The 17,778-nt window shown below is 42.1% G+C and overlaps 1 protein-coding gene across 1 annotated transcript; it reads left to right on the top strand.

Moving 5' to 3' along the window:
- Nucleotides 1–4,033: 4,033 nt before the first annotated feature.
- slco1d1 (solute carrier organic anion transporter family, member 1D1) lies at nt 4,034–17,414 on the top strand. Its single transcript, XM_040174810.2, has 15 exons — nt 4,034–4,169; nt 4,512–4,619; nt 5,685–5,826; nt 6,059–6,191; nt 7,062–7,186; nt 7,300–7,446; nt 7,599–7,697; nt 7,967–8,221; nt 8,896–9,060; nt 13,807–14,002; nt 14,188–14,353; nt 14,492–14,679; nt 14,835–14,899; nt 15,294–15,411; nt 15,748–17,414. The coding sequence occupies exons 2-15, from the start codon at nt 4,569–4,571 to the stop codon at nt 15,959–15,961; spliced, it is 2,064 nt and encodes a 687-aa protein (XP_040030744.2). The 5' UTR covers nt 4,034–4,169; nt 4,512–4,568; the 3' UTR covers nt 15,962–17,414.
- Nucleotides 17,415–17,778: the final 364 nt, after the last annotated feature.

Below are 17,778 nucleotides of genomic sequence, written 5' to 3'. Positions count from 1 at the left end.
AGTTGTAAATGACATACGTCTTAACACAGACTCTGGCAAATCTTCAATATTAATGCTATTAGACTTCAGTGCTGCATTTGATACTGTCGACCACTCAATACTTTTGGGCAGGTTGGAAAACTGGGTGGGGCTCTCAGGCACAGTGTTAAGCTGGTTCAGGTCATATCTACAAGACAGGAACTATTTTGTTTCCATTGGTGACTTCGTATCAGAAACAACCGACGTAACGTGTGGAGTCCCCCAAGGTTCGATCTTAGGGCCGACTTTATTCAACATCTACATGCTCCCACTAGGACAAATCATTCAAAAAAATAAAATTGACCACCATTGCTACGCTGATGACACCCAAATCTATGTAGCGCTATCACCAAATGACTATCGCCCCATAGATCTTCTCTGCCAGTGCATTGAGCAAATCAAAGACTGGATGTGTCAAAATTTCCTACAACTAAATGAAGACAAAACTGAGATCATTGTATTTGGTGCTAAAAAAGAAAGGTTTAAAGTAACCCAACACCTTCACTCTCTGTCCCTGAAAACACCAAATAAAGCCAGAAATCTGGGGGTTATTATGGATTCAGAGTTACACTTGGAGAGTCACATCAAATCAGTAACAAAATCGGCCTACTACCACCTCAAAAATGTAGCACGACTTAGAGGGCTCATTTCAGCTCAAGACTTGGAAACACTTGTACATGCCTTTATAACTAGTAGGCTAGACTAATGTAATGGTCTCCTTGCAGGTCTTCCAAAAAAAAACTGTCAGGCAGCTCCAGCTTGTTCAGAACGCTGCTGCTAGAGTTCTAACAAAGACCAAAAAATGTGAGCACATTACACCAATTCTTAAATCCTTACATTGGCTCCCAGTATGTCAGAGAATTCATTTCAAAATCCTACTGCTCATATATAAATCACTACATGGTTTTGGGCCAAAGTATATCACTGATATGCTTCCACTACATAAGCCTTCAAGATCACTGAGATCTTCTGACACCAATCTGTTAGTGATTCCCAGAGTAAACACAAATCATGGGAAAGCATCATTTAGTTACTACGCAACAAACAGCTGGAATAAACTTCCTGAAGATTTAAGACTTGCCCCAACTCTGATCACGTTTAAAACAAGACTGAAAACTTTTATGTTCAGCTTCGCCTTCTGCTACATTTTACCTACATTGCACTTTTAACCTCTGCCTTTAATTAAACAATTTAAATAAGATTTTAATTTATAATTTTATTTGCTGTTTTTAATTGTCTTTTAATTCCTGCATTTTATTTCACTTTATTGTATGAAATGGTATGATGTGAAGCACTTTGAGTCTGCCTTGTGTATGAAAAGCGCTATAGAAATAAAATTGCCTTGCCTTGCCTTGCCATGTAGACAAAAGAAGCGATAGCGCCCCCAGCACTTCCTGTGGTACATTGCAATGCTAAATGAAAGCCGCGTCAACGTTATATATATATATATATATATAGCATTGGCAAAAATGCTGTTAACGCATGATTTAAGGATTGTCGGCGTTAATATATATACATATTTATATATATATATATATATATATATATATATATATATATATATATTAACGCCGACAATCCTTAAATCATCCATATATATATATATATATATATATATATATATATATATATATATATATATATAAATATGTATATATATTAACGCCGAGAATCCTTAAATCATGCGTTAACAGCATTTTTTTGCATTGGGAGGGGGTTTAATACCGCTGCACACATTAAACAAGGAAATGGAGAAAGGTACTGCACTCTTAAATCAACATTTTCATTTGAAATGTCCACCAGAAGGTATATTCGATAAAAACAAAGCTTTTTGTAACCACTGCAAACCGCAAGTATCCTATTACCCAAGTACTACACGCCTGAAGTACTGCGGACCTAAAGTACTACGCCAACCGGTGAAGCAAGACTTCGGCAGACTACATTGGATGCGGCTTGGGGGAGAACTTTCGACAAACCCACGTAAGAAGAATGGAGCGTCCTGAATCGAACCGAATGAGCCTCCCCCAACACGCACCGCCGTAAGGAGAACTGTTGCTCTCACTGACAACATGCAGACTCACACAGCAGTCTGACGTACAACCTCTGCACCCTGTGAATGGTGGCTTTCTCTTGCTGGGCATGTTGTTCAGAAGAAGAAAGGTTCTTTATCATCTGAAAAACTTAATGACCAAATGACCGTGTCTGTCTTGGCAACTGGCCTCGTCCAGATGAGTGAAAAAAGTCATAGAAATGTATAAAAAACTGCTCAACCCACACCACTATTTTTTTTTTTTTGACTGAGATTCAAAGGAAATCAACAGTCTTTACGGACTGAAAAGTCCTTTTTTTGTGCTAGACCACTTTACGTCCCTGTGACGGTTCTCTGCTTTATTTCTTGTGTGTGTTTGCGTGTGTGTGTCTCGTTAATGGCAGGTTCCCGACATTGCTAACTAGAGAAACCTGGCCCTGGTGCTCCGGTTTAAAGCTTCGCCTTCCTCTTACTACTAAACATATGCTGCATTATGCATTATGCTGTTCCCTAATAAAAGGTACATTTTTTCTTTGGTAACTATTCAGAAATAAAAAGATAACAAATCTATGGACAGTATGTCAACTTGTTGCTCCGAGATTAACTCTTGTCACGTTGCTCTAATAACATTATTCTAAAAAAAAAGCGTGCAATAAATCGTAGTAAATAGTATTTGATGTATAAATGAATTTTGTGCATTATGTGCTGAATCACTGTTAATCAAAGAACGTCATGCAAATGAATTTATATTCAGAAAACACATTGTATACTAAAAAGGAAATAAGACAAGCTGGGCAATACTGTTAATTCATCAGGTTAAGCCTCTCTCCCTGTGGTTATCAGTTCATTGGGGACGTGCATGATCAAACTAGCCAACCATACCAACCACCAACCACCAACCACCGTTTCCGTAAACTAATTGCATCGTTGCTGTAAAACTTTAAAAACTGTGCTCCTTTTGTCATTTGTCATTTCACCGTGCATCAGATGGAACCCTCCTTCTCCCCAAACCTATCCATCAGTAGCAAAGACATTCTCATCATTGGGTTGCAACCGTCTTCCCAGCAGTGTCGGGACTTCAGGGTGGGTGGGGGGGCTTCCAACCTCAGTATCGTACCCCTGCGTTATCCTATGGTAAGATGGGGTCCAAACTCAAAACACATAGCAAAATATATATTCCTGCATGTTTAGTAAATTATTGGTCAATTCTAATAAAGTCTCTCCTGTACTGTGTCCATTTTAGGACATCCTCAGATCTCAAGTGTCAGACTCAAATGAAAAGGCATCAGGTCCCAGACCAAAAGTCGTCAGACTCAAGCGAAACGGCTTCGGTCTCAGAACAACCTCCGTCGTTCTCAGACAAAACTCTGTCAAACCAAACAGCGTCATCCTCAGACAAAACTCCGTCAAACCAAACTGCGTCATCGTCAGACAAAACGCTGTCAACCAACATCAGTTCTGTTCCATCAGTTCTGCTGAAAATGGCATTAATTGAACATATCTTACGTACGATCTAACAAATCTGATCAGTACATAGGATGTGGAATACTCAGCCAATAGGACGTAAAGAATGCCATTGTTAAGGACTATCAATAGGACAGGAAAGCTTTGATCCGGCCTAGGAAACACCCAGCCTTACAAAAGCTGAATTTCTCCAAGAGAGGAAAAGCATTTCACTCTTTGAAAACAAGCAAACCAACCGAAACAGCAGACTTGTAAAATAAGCTTTGCGCAGCTTCATGCTGCTGCTGTTTGTTGTGCGTACAAAAGGATGAATACTTGGAAAGCTTCACAGAGTAGGATGTGGGAGTTTACGCAGATCTTGAGTCTGTGTGTGTGTTTGCGTTTGGTAAACCCCTGAACTTGATCAGATATACAACTCATTGGACCTTAACCAGCAGGGGCAATCACGTTTGTGTGTGAGTGCTAGAAGGGTCCGAGAGCTTTTTATTGACATAATCAACAAGTGCACACAAATGGTGGGTTACTGATTACAAGTGATGTTATAGTTTGTTTGTGATAAGATTGTTGCTTTAAGCACAAAGTCCTGCCAGGTATATATAGCCTTCAGCTGCTTCAACACATCCTTCCAATTCTTCAAAGGACCATAGCTGCCTTTCAGGTAAATATTTTGTCTGGTTATTCCTTTCTTATTCTGAACAAAGGCGTTTTGTAAGATGCACTGAAATATATTGTACTATTTACTGGTAATGGTTGGTAATTGTCTGTGTTGTGGTCAGAAAACCTACAAACAAGTTAACTTGGTCAAATCTGATAATAATATATCAGTTTATTTGAGACACTCTTTCTCAATTTCCCTATGATAGACAGACTATTTTGAATTCCTTGATTTGAAAGAAGTAGTTCATTTTTACTTTTGGGATATTGTGAAGAAAATTTGTTTGATTTAAATCAGATGAAATGAACTACCTTTTCAAAAACCTAACTTGGTGTCTCACTGCAGGTCCTTTGGTGGTTTGTTTTTCTTCTTCCTTGCATCATCTGGACATTCAGCAGTATCATGAGTGTAGAGTCCAAAAAAACATGTAAGGCTCGCTGCGCCAACCTTAAGGTCAGTGAAATGTTACCCCATCCCCAGTGTAGTGTCGGGGAATATTGGTATATTTCAATCTGTGGTTGTTTATTCAAATACTCGTAACAATGCCAAAGCCTTAAAATGTCATCATAAAGCTGCTTGACTTTTACCGTATCTCCATTTATTTATCTTATCATTCCATTTGTCAGTCAGTATTATCTGTGTCTGACATATGCCTTCCAAAAGAAGCAGTAAAATCCAGAACATTGATTTGGAAATGTAACACTTTGACACCAAAAGAGACTTTGATACTATGGAAAGATAATAACTGCAAATGAATGTTAGAATGGCATAGAGTTAGTGCAGAGATCAGGCTCAGACAGTGCTTTTAGGGCGAAAAACATGCTTGCATTAAATGTAAGATCTGTTTGTTATTGGTCAATTTGGTTGCAGTTCATTACATGCTTTCAGACAAAATGTATGTCAGATAAAAAATAGGACATCAGCAGATCACTAGCAATTAATATTGGCTGATTTATTGCACATTGATGTGGAGGAATATTACTAGATGAATTTGATACGTTCTATAAACATATTTACATAATAGTCTGTCATCTTTAACTATCTTTGTGACAGGGACTCAGAAAGACACAATTAGGATATACTGTTAAAGTAAGAAAATCCTAAAAAGGACACAATAGTTTCTAAAGATTTAACATGTTACTCAACATTATAATCTCCAGAGCCCAAACAATTGAATCAATTTAGTTGACTAGGAGGCATACTGTGTCCTCTTTTTTGCCTGAGAGTAGATTTAAATATTGTCTAATCTGAGAATGTAAATCCTTAGATTAGAGGATGGTTTCAATCTTATCCTTTGTAATTATAGCATTGTAGAACAGTAAAGCCGTAGAATAATCCTCTCACTCAAAAATCCCAAGAAGGGCTTATTACCCAATTGTCTCAAAAACTTAGTTTCACCATTTGGAAAGCTCTAACAAACCTAATTAGATCAAATCAATTGTCTGTTCTTGTCAATTCTCTTGTTTTAGAGAATAGCAGTGTTACCCAATAGGCTATTTGTGTGTTTTGTGTTTCCAGATCTTCCTGGTCTCTTTGGCATTTGTATACTTTTCCAAAGCCTTTGGTGGCTCCTATATGAAGAGCTCCATCACCCAGATTGAACGGCGCTTTGACATCCCCAGTTCCCTCATAGGGGTTATAGATGGCAGCTTTGAAATGGGTTTGTGTCTTCTTTCGGACTTGTTTTTTGTAAGAAAATCAGTTGTACCATGTTAATTAATGAGCCCTTGTCTTTATGCTAAGCTATGCTAGGCATCTGATGACTATAGCTTCACAATTAGCAGGCAGATATCAGTCGTGGAGGAGTGGTATCCATCTAGTTATGTAATGTCAATATGCATATTTCTTTTTCCAATTATTCATTGCAGTTATTTAATTTTTCTTCTCCCCAGGTAACCTGTTGGTAATAGCATTTGTGAGCTACTTTGGGGCTAAGCTCCATCGTCCCAGGCTGATTGGTATCGGCTGTGTGATCATGGCTGCTGGATCGTACCTCACGGCTCTGCCTCACTTTTTCCAAGGACTGTTAGTATATAGTTGCCTTAATTCTTTTGATATTCAAATGACGTAAACCAGTATATAGTATTGTGGATTAATAGTACCCATCATGAACTAGGATCAAAATATTTGTTTTTTAGAGGCATAACTGCTATGGAATCTCAGCATTCCATATTTAACCACAATGCGAAGTCAAAAAACTGCTACATATTTTTCCGGATATTATTCGGGATATAATATGCAAATAGTATAGAATATCTGAAAATAAGTCATGATTTAGTTTATTCTAATGTACATTAGGTGGAATTAGCCGGTTTAGGTTGTCAGTACAACCATTTGCTATTTGGAGGACAATGAGACTGATACCCTAAATGTGTATTTAGATTGTTACCAACATTAGTCGTCACAGCTGATCTAGTGCTTTGTGAGAAAATAGGTCTACCAGGACACAGATTTTGAAGGTAAATTTGTTGTTCTACGTTTATTGGGTGGGCTTCTCTTCAAAACAGTCAGAATGTTAAGAAATCATACATGACCCTGAACTTACTAGATCATCTGCTTCTTTGGAGCAAATTCCTTGACAGACTTGCAGTTAATAACCTCCATAAAATCAGCAATCAAATTTTGTAGGGCTTTTCTGGCCCCTTTTAGCCTGAGCGCTGGTGCAGTTACATGTTGTTTAGTCATTCAGCCTTGAATTGGAATCTTACTGCCAACACGTGTTTACAGGGCTAGTAAGAGTTAAAAGGGAAGTACAGAATGTTTGCGTGCTGCATAAAATTATTTCAATGTTGATTTAACTAAATTGATGTCTATAGGCCCTGTAGTTATCAGAGAATCTTTCCATAGATATCATTTTTTAAACCAACAGTAACAATTTTTCTATATTTTTTCCAGGTACAAGTATGAGACCAGTGTGTCTCACAGTACAAGTATCAACAACACTGATAGCATCCTGCCCTGTCTGTCCAACCACAGCCTGGCTGAGGCAGATAAGATGCCTGATTTAGAGGCCATGACAGGTAACAAAAAGAACACAAAGATGAGAAATCAAATCCATTCATTTATAGAAGCAGAAGAAAGAGTTGTCAATATCATCTCCAGTTTCCTTTCACAATCAGTTTTTCACCTTCAGCTTGTGAAAAGGCAGCTGGCTCGTCTTTGTGGATCTATGTATTCTTGGGAAACATGCTCCGAGGTATTGGAGAAACTCCCATCATGCCTTTGGGTGTATCCTACCTCGATGACTTCTCCAGAGAGGAGAACACTCCTTTCTATTTAGGCAAGTTACTTTTACATCTCTCTCGTCATTGTCCTTCTATTATTGCCTTGTTGATTCTCTGTGTGCCTTTAGCTTTAATTTTGGATAATTCTTAATTGCTATCGCATTAAAAGAGTAAGTAACATGTGTTTCTCTATTGCTACATTCTCCAGCCTGCATCCATACAGTGGGGATCATAGGCCCCATGTTTGGGTTTATGCTCGGATCCTACCTTGCCAAGATCTACGTGGACATCGGATCTGTGGATTTAGGTATGGGACTTGCTGAAATAAGTGAGATATATGATACTCAAAACATTACTATTTGGTAATGGTTACCCATTGAGTCAGTTTCCCTTGATTGATAAGAACAATATTGAGCAATTGTCTTTGTGCAGACCCATTACGCAAAACATTCAGCATAACAGAAAACCAGTCCTTCTAGTTTGTTCAGTAAATAAAGTAAAAAAAAGGCAAATAGTTACCAATTAAAGTCTTACAAAGACCTCTGAATCTAACGTTTTATCTCATCTGGCCTCCAGACAGTGTCACCATCAACCACATGGACTCCCGCTGGGTGGGGGCCTGGTGGCTCGGCTTCATAGTAACTGGAACTGTGATCCTGCTGTCCAGTATCCCTTTCTTTTTTCTGCCCAAGTCTTTGCCCAAGCAGGGGCAAGAGGAGAGCCAGAGTAAAGGCACAGAGCTCGCCATCACGGCAGAGCAGGATAATTTCCTGCAGGATGAAACTATGGATCAGGAGGAGAAGCCACTTACATTCCAGGAACTGGCCAAAGGTACTATCCAAACTTTTGCATCAAATCAAAAATCAAAATCAAAATTCCAATAAGACAGTGGGCTTTGTTTTTTCTAAGATAAGGTGATTTTGAAAGACAAAACAGCAAACATGAGGTTGGGTCATCTCAAATTTCTTGACAGGATCATTTCAATGAATTTTCCAGCGCTCTTATTTCTTGTTCCCCTGCTTTACTTATGAGCAGAATAACTATGTATTTCCTAAACTACCTCCAAAGTTTAAAAGACTGTGTTACTCTGGCAATAGTTTTTTTCGAATGGATGCGTTTAATCATTAACCTGGTAAAGCTCGCAGGCCAAATCTGTAACCCTGAATCCAGCAACTAACCCCCATGCAAGTTGAATGACATTCAATACAAAGAAATAGGACACAGTCAGTGTTCCAAGCAAAGGGACAGTCAGGCCTTAGGTCACCACAACAACATATCATTTACATTTCTACAAAAATAAAGAGATATTCAATCATATCAAATCAATACATAACAAAAGTTCTGAAAAAATAGACAATACAAGTAAAACAAATAAAAAAACTTGTGTGTCAGAAATGATGCCTTGTTACATATTAGTTTTGACGTTTTCAATATGAATAACAAGGAACCCATTGCTTCTCTCAATACAACCTCTTTTGTTTACCATTTCGTTTTTTCTTCAACAGATTTCATTCCTTCCCTCAGAAGACTCTTCAAGAACAGCATCTACACAATGATGATACTTACATACCTGGTTTCTGTTAACGGCTTCATTGGCTTGATCACCTTCAAGCCAAAGTTCATGGAGCAAGTCTACGGCCAATCAGCTTCCAAGGCAATTTTCCTCATAGGTAGGGTATAATAACTGCCCCCCCTTTCTTTCTTCCTTACTGCACCTTGCCTAAGACAACTGAAACAATGATGTTATTAAAGGGAAGTATGATTGCGAGAGATAAGTTGACTTGAAATGTAAGCACTAAGTAGTCCACTGTGGGCTCTCACTCTCACTCACTGTGTTTATTGGTGAAGTAGCACCCTGAGCTATAGTTAGCTTTTTATGACATTTTACTTGTACAGCTGGCTTTCAGTGTTACTTTTACATCGTTGTCCACCTAAAAGATTGTCTAGGGGCTAGTTGAAGAGTATGCAAATGAATGGGTATATCAGCCACAGGTGAGGACACAATGGTTAAAAGAGACTAGAAGTAAAAGTACTAAAACATAGTTAAAATATTTCAACGTATTGGATAAAGGTGCAGCTTAAGTTAAATACTTGAAATTAATGGCTAAATAGCTCAAACAGTTAACTAAACATACTGCATAAAAGTAATTATTACTGTTGCGACTCTCGCTAATGAAGCTCCAGACAATGGACTCTTTTATGGTTTTTATTAATCGAACAGGCTACTGTGGGCCGTAGCCTACGCCAAACAACAACAAGCACTTCCGACACAACTCACGCTCCCGCGTTACCTACCACACCCGCCCCCAAAAAATCCCCACAACATCTCCCCATAGGTGGCACTAGGATAACTGGCGTAACGTTTACTGAACTACTAAAACATAGTAAATCTCTCAGGTAGCCAGGGGGCCTTGGGTCCCTCTGGGGCCGCCTTTGTCCTTGGGAAGAAGAGAGTTGGTCAGCCCCAGAGACAGGGAATGGGGAGGTCGAGCCAGAGCCACCAAGTCCAATGTGTGCTGGGCGAGGCAAGCTACTGGATTCATCGGGGAGGTTTTGAGGGGTTGCCAGAGTAGCGTCCCGCCACTCTTGGGTCCCGTCATCCTGCCTTTGTGGAGTTGCTGTGCCCGTGTAGGGGGCTAGCCTGTCCCTGTGTAGGGCAACTTTCCTCCCTCGTGGTGGCTGCTGGACCCTGTATACTACCTCCCCCACTCTTTCCAGGACCCGACAAGGTCCCACCCATTTGCTATCAAGTTTTGGGCACCTCCCTTTTTTTCTCTGCGGGCTATACACCCAGACCAGTTCCTCAGTCTCAAAATGTCTTCCTCTCGTGTGGACGTCATAGTTCCTCTTTTGCCTCACACCTACACTGCGCAGCTGGTTCCTGGCAAACTCATGGGCAGACTCCAAGCGATCCTGGAGTTTCCTCGCATACTCAAGCCCTGGAGGACCTGCAGAGGCATCAGGGGGTTTCCACACCATCATCTCGGCTGGCGTCCGGATCTCTCTGCCTAGCATGAGGAGAGTAGGAGAGCAGGAAGTGGACTCCTGCACTGCAGATCTGTAGGCCATCAGCACAAGAGGAACTTGGTCATCCCAGTCGCGTTGGTGTTTTGCCGTTACTATGGCCAGCTGTTGCGCCAGCGTGAAGTTAAACCTTTGAAATTGTCCATCGCTCTGTGGGTGAAGTGGTGTAGTGTCTTGTGTGACAAGTTTTTCACACAAGGCAGAGAAAACACAGGACTCAAAGTTCCTGCCCTGGTCTGTGTGGATTATTTCAGGTGTGCCAAATCTGCTGAACATACCTCCCACCAGAGCGTCCACTATAGTCTCTGCCTCCTGGTCTGGGAGGCTGTATGCCTCGGGCCACATGGTGAAGTAGTCCATAGCAGTGAGGATGTACCGGTTACCTCTCTCAGTGCGGGAAAATGTCCGAGGACATCAATCCCCACCCTTTCCATGGGGCATCTTGCTGGAAACTGTTGGAGTTGGGCATGAGATGTGCCTGCAGGCCCCTTACGTGCAGTGCAGCTGTCGCAGCGGCGGAAGAAGTCCTCTACATTCTGCCTGTGCTGGCCCCAGTAGAACCCTTGACGGAGGCGGCAAATGTCATCGAGGTACACAACACACTCCTGGCGGGGAATAGCAGCTAGCACTTTATCCACTAATCGCTCAAATGTAGCAGGGGCATTACAGAGGCCAAGCGGGAGGACTTTAAACTGCCATAAGCCCCGAGTGGTGATGAAGGCAGTCTTGACCTGAGCTTCAGGGCGGAGGGGGACCTGCCAATATCCGCTCTGCAAGTCCAAAGAGGAGTACCAGGATGATCCTGCCACCATGTCAAGGGCCTCGTCGATGCGTGGGAGGGGGTAACGGTCCTTTTTGGTCACCTTGTTGAGTGGCCTGAAATCCACACAGAACTGCCACGCATGGGACCATGACAACCGGAGAGGCCCAGGGACTGGTGGAAGGCTCAATGATCCCGCCCGCTGCATCTCCTGCAACGCTTTATCCGCAGCAGCTTGCCTGGACAGTGGGAGGCGTCGAGGCCTCATCCTGATCGGTGGTGCATCCCCTGTCTCAATGTCGTGCTGAATGAGCTCTGTGCGGCCGACGTCCCCCTCTGACAGCGAAAAGCAGTCCTTGAACTCGAGTAGGAGTTGCCATAATACATTTTGTTCACCAGCAGCCAGGCCATCACAACTTTTCTGCCAGACCTCCCTCACAACAGATATCCTCTCGTTGTCATTAGCCGGTGAGGTGTCTGTCTCTTGGGTGCGTTGCACAGCAGCCAGTCGAATAGTAGTCGGCGGTAAGTGCAGCTCAGCGCCTGGTATGGTCAGAGTCCGAGAGGGGGGCGGCTCGTTGGATGAAATTATGCCGGCAGACACAGAGTTTATAGTGTCAGGCTCTAGTCCCAAAACGGAGTGCGTTGTGATGCAACCTGTTCGGGGAGGCCGCCGCAACATCTGGATGACATGGCTGTCGGGAAAAGTGAGAGTCCCCCTTCTAGCGTTTATCACACAGTCCAGAGCACCCAGAACATCAACCCCCCCAGTATACAATCATCCAGGTCAGCAACCCACACTGGGCAGCGTATAGATTTCCTTCCCAACACCAATGTGACTATTGCCTCACTGACCATATGAGCCCGGCCCCCGGTGACTGACTGCAGTTTGACTAGAGTGGGAAAAATAACCGTTCCATTTTTCACCATATCAGGTCTCACCAGGGTTGCTGATGAACCAGTGTCCACCAGCGCACAGCAACATGTCCCTTCAATAGTCAGTGTTGCATACCAGCAGTCTCCTATCCACGTTAGACCCAGCACCACCAGTCGTTCCAGCTGACCATCAAAATCCTTCCCTGGCAGCGGTGCTCCAACTCTGTCAGAGATTTGTGAAGCCTCTTTACTTGATGGGGGTCGGGAAAGGGTGTCAGGGGTCCGCACTTTCCAGATTATGCGGTCCCCGTCCCGTTCCCCTTGTCTGCGGCATTACGGGGGCAGTGCCTGATCTGTTGTCCAGGCTGCCCACAACCCCAGCAGACCCTTGGGCGCGGCCTGGCCTGCCGCTCATCAAGGGTGGCAGCCCTCACAAGCTGGGTCAGCTCCTCCACCCAGGCAGGCTGCACCTTGTCCATCTCAATCCCACCAAGAGTTCTCCCTGTTGGGGAATTTCCAAATTCCCTATCAAAGGTCTTACCACACAGCATCACTCTCTCTGTTGCCGACTCCAGAGCATCCTGAAGGGACCCAGGGCTAGCCAGTAGTGTCTGAACGCGCAGGTCGGCTGGCAGTAGAGCCTGAAGAAAATGGTCTCTTGTCAGCTTGCTTTGGATGGAAGGGGGCATGTGGGCGTAGGTGCGGTGAACAAGCCCCTCAATGTCATTAGCTAGCGCTCTCAGTGGTTCCCCCGGCTGCCTCTGTCTGCTGCACAGTTCAGAGCAGAGCAGGCTAGCAGCAGAGCATTGTCCAAAACGTTGCTTTAGAGCCCCGATTAGTGCATCATAATCACTCCTATCGACAGGACTCAGCAGCAGCAAGCAGGACAAAGCATCAGTTGAAGGGCTTTTAATTCCGTGGACCATCCACTGGCCCGAGCTAGCAGTTCAAATTGAGCATGAAAAGCTTCCCAGTCCGCTTTACCGTCATACCGGGGGGTCTTTATTGTTGGTGCAACAGCGCCCCCGCGTGGCTCAGCGTGCGTATTCATGCTGCCGAGGCCATAGAGGAATAGCCTCTATGGCCGTTAAATCCACCGACAGAGCAGTCCGAGCGTCCAAAGCCAGCCTCGGCAGCCATCCTCGCGTCATTTCCTTTACCCGCTCTTTGCACTCCGTGGAGTTCCAGGCTGCGGCTGCGCCGTCCCGTCCCTCTTCATTGGTTCCCTCCTCCTGCTTTATCTTACGGTGTACGTCCGGATACATCCCTCTCAACGCGGCTAGCGTTAGCCACTTAGCTTCTCCGCAGTTGATGAGAAGACTTCCAACGGATGGCGAAAGTTTTACTTCTGACACCAATGTAGCGACTCTAATGAAGCTCCAGACAATTGACTATTTTATGTTTTTTATTAATCGAACAGGCTACTGTGGGCCGTAGCCTACGCCGAACAACAACAAGCCCCTCCGACACAACTCACGCTCCCGCGTTACCTACCACACCCGCCCCCAAAACATCCCCACAACATGTCCCCATAGGTGGCACTAGGATAACTGGCGTAACGTTTACTGAACTACTAAAACATAGTAAATTGGGACTTTGCTTACTGAACATGCCAGTCCGTTACAATACATTATTAAAATGTTGTAAAATATATACTTAGTTTTTATTTAATTATGACCACAACTTGTGATAAGTAGGACAATTTTGTTTCATAGTTTTCCAAGTGCATTGATTATCTTTTTTTTCATCTATAAAGGTATTATGAACCTACCAGCTGTAGCTTTGGGAATCATCACCGGAGGTTTTGTTCTGAAGCGTTTCAAGCTGGGCGTCATCGGAGCAGCCAGGGTGTCAGTTACTGCCTCTGTTGGGTCCTTATGTCTATTTTTCATTCAGATCTTCATATACTGTGACAAGGCAGAGGTAGCAGGTCTTACTGTGTCATATCAAGGGTGAGTGAGATTCAAACCTGTTTTTCCATCTCTCTGTCTTCATTTTCTTTTTATTATATATTTTTCCCAAAACCGCACATGCCTAATTGAGTCATAAGCGAATAATCTTCATTGAAACAAATTTAGGCCTCACCAAACCCAAAAACCCCTACTCACAAATCTTTATTCTTATCTGTGTGTACCAGGGATTCTCAAGTGTCCTACAACCAACAGACCATGATTTCACAATGCAACATGGCCTGCTCCTGCTCAGTGAAACATTGGGACCCAGTATGCGCTCAAAACGGAATAACGTATGCCTCACCCTGCTTGGCTGGCTGCCAGACCTCCACCGGCATCGGCAAGGAAATGGTAAAATAGAAACATATTTACTGCAGATTCCTTGCAGGTTTGCAGCATTGTTGTTTTAAGTTGTAGTAGCAGCAGCAACACACATACAATCCCACAGTCAACGGCAGTAATACACCTCTTCCTCCTCCGTTTCTTTAGACATTTCATAACTGCACCTGCACAGGGGAGAAGATGATGACTCCTGGCATGAACATGTCCGCAGTGCTGGGCCAGTGCCCGAGGAGGAGCAACTGTGATTACAATTTCAAAATCTACATGGCTTTGTCTGTGCTGGGGTCTTTTATTTCTGCCTGTGGGGGCACACCAGGATACATTGTACTGCTCAGGTAAGCTGAAGAAATATATTTCCGGTTATAATGATGCCCCGGGGGTGTCCTGTTGATATTCATCCCGATTGTGAGTGTGGTTAATCTGCATTTTGTTTTTAAGTTAAAATACTAATATTAAGGTCTCATCACATCATTTTTGCTTTAACTTCCAGGTCCATACAGCAAGACCTGAAGTCACTGGCGTTGGGTATGCAGACACTGATAGTGAGAACTTTGGGTAAGAATTGAAATATATGTTTGTTCTGTAAAATCCTCATGTTAAAAGTACCACGGTTACAGGACCATGCTTATACCAATTTTGGGCTCTTGGTAAGTGGAAAGCCTAGTTCATGCTTCTGCGTTTTCAGAGCGACACAGACACAAGACCCCCTTGCGTGCCTTTTCACACCTCCTTGCGTGCGCCGAGCCATTTTTCGAGGCTTGCGTCGCTTTACGGAGTCTCACATTTCCGTTTTCATAGCCTGATACTGCCATTATTAAAACGAAGAATGTTTACGAGAGAACGGATCAGAAGACTTTTAGAACAATGAATTGAAACGAGTGCGTCGACGCAACGATGCAGACGCAGAAGCATGCGCCAGCCTTGAGCAAACGTGACTCTGTTTTTTCAGGTTCGATACCTCCTCCAATATATTTTGGCGCACTGATTGACCGCACCTGTTTAAAATGGGGCACCAAGCATTGTGGAGGCCGTGGAGCATGCAGACTCTATGATGCTGATGCATTCAGGTAAAATGAAACTATACCTGTTTTTTATTACTAGAATACCAGATCCATAATAGTAGATTAAGATGTGTTTTAAGATATATTTTAAAGTTTCTAATGCTATTCCCAATCTTTACCACTGCAATTAATAGTCATTTGACAATGGATAACATTTCACCTGTACTCCTGGTTTTATATCATATTTCCACTATATTTATACATGCTTATATATTTTTCACTCTGTATATAGTCTTTTCTTGTCCTAACTGGTCAGAACTTCTGGTCAGAACTTCCAAATGAAAGCACCAAGTTAGGTTTAATAAAGGAAACTTAACCTGTTCCAATGTACATTACTTTCAGAATGAGATTCATGGGATTGATCACGGGACTATACTGCCTATCCAACATACTCTGGGGAGGCCTCTATGTCACAATTGTCAAGAGACAGAAGAAGTTAGCACTGAGAAATCAGGCCAAAGAAAACGTAGTGGAGGGTGAAATGGCGGTCAACGGACATGCAAACATAATTGTTGCCAAAAAGAATGAAGATGCAGGCAATGAAAGCACAATTTGAAATGTTTGAGAAAGGCAACAGTATTTTAAAATGCAGACAGACGACACACTGCTGAAGTACTGCACTGCACTTCACTTCAAGTGTAAAGGAATCTATCCTCAGTTTTAACATGAACAACTATCACATTGATCCGCATCTGCACTGATATGCATACTTAGAGGTCATTTTTAGCTCTACTTTATAATACATTGCGTTAATTTATGAAACAAGTCAGTATGATGTAAGGGGAAGTGAGCACAAAATACACCCAATATTTGGAGAATGTGTCCATCATTTTTACTTGAATAGCATTGTCAGGTAATAATAGTTTCAACACTTAAATGTATACAGTCAATGTACAACATAATGTGTACAGTAAAGTTTTACATACTACTTACTAAAAGACAACTAGCGTTTGTTGCCTAACAGGTGATAGCATTACTTTTCAAAACAACATATTGTTCATGTGATCTTGCTCAGTGATTGAAAATGTTTTCTTCCATGTTGGTGAAGGAGAGTTTGTGAAGTCTGTGATGTTTAACGGTATTGTACTCTATGTGAAAATAGATTAAATTTACCAAGTAAATTAGTTAAAAGAATAGGGTGAATTAGATCACGATTTCTGAAGGAAGACGTAAAATTAGTTTTTTTACACTGTAGCTTACATAATAGGATTGATTTTTATGTTGTTTAAAACAAGCTATGATTCCATATTACCAGACAGTAGTACACCCAAATACCATTTTGCCAAATGCCATTTTTCTTAGGTGCTAGTCAATTTCTTGGTAAGTAGCAGCTCTGAACAAACATGCTTGCTTCAAGGCCAATTATGAGTAACATAAAGTTATAGTTCAGCATATTGGGACGTGCACTTTCAACAAATGGGATATGATGTGTTAATAAGCTTTGGCGGTGATAAGCTGATTTTGGTCTTTGGACAGAACAAGATTAGCAGCCAACCCAAAAATATTTGGTAGACGAGCTTACTGCTGATATTGGTTTCAAATTCAATGAGCTGACATGATAATGATATCATTTCTTTTATCTGGCTCTATGTTTTTTCAAAATTTTGGAACAAATTGTTGCCTTAAGTTTTTTATTACAGTTTTCATGACAAAATCTGAGCAGAGAACGTATCAAGGGCACCGCAAGATTTGATGGCCAGATAACTCACCTCTGTGACTTTACACACACATCATTATGCAAGTCCTGCAGGTCATGAGCGTTCATACAATCATCTGACTAATGTTTTTCATTGTCTGAGAAAGTTCACCATAGTTTAGATTGTGCTTTGTTTTACACTGTTACACAATGTAGTTTTCAATGAAAATATGTAATCCGCATTACGCAGATATGTTTTTACATTCCATGTACTTTTCCTTATCATCATTTCTATCTTTCTTTCATTTCTCCTTTTTTTACGTTTTGTTCATTGTCCTTGAAACGGTAAACAATAAAGATACATTCATCAATATATTTTTAATCATGTCCTATTTAACCTGAACATGCTGTGATAAGGCTCAAATAGGCGTTAGATATTCAACCACGTGTGAGTAAGACCTTATGAAAAGCAGCAAACTAAAAAGAAACCCTATACGTTACTATGTCATCCCATCATAAATCTTAGAAAAGCTAGTCCAGTGTCCAGTTAAGCACCTACTCTTTGTCAGACAGGGGTTAGCTAAGATTTATCTCAAGAGAAATAGATACATCTAGTCCAAAGGTCTTCCAAAGGTGAGAAACTAAATGAGAACACTACATGGGTCGTCGTGGCGCAGGGGTAGAGAGGGTGCGCTCGGAACTGCAAGATTGGTGGTTCGAGTTCTAGCTGCCCCATG

The sequence above is a fragment of the Gasterosteus aculeatus genome, chromosome 4 (genome assembly GCF_964276395.1).
Source record: "Gasterosteus aculeatus chromosome 4, fGasAcu3.hap1.1, whole genome shotgun sequence".
NCBI classification, from domain to species: Eukaryota; Metazoa; Chordata; class Actinopteri; order Perciformes; family Gasterosteidae; genus Gasterosteus; species Gasterosteus aculeatus.
This window is presented reverse-complemented; position numbering and strand designations above follow the sequence as displayed.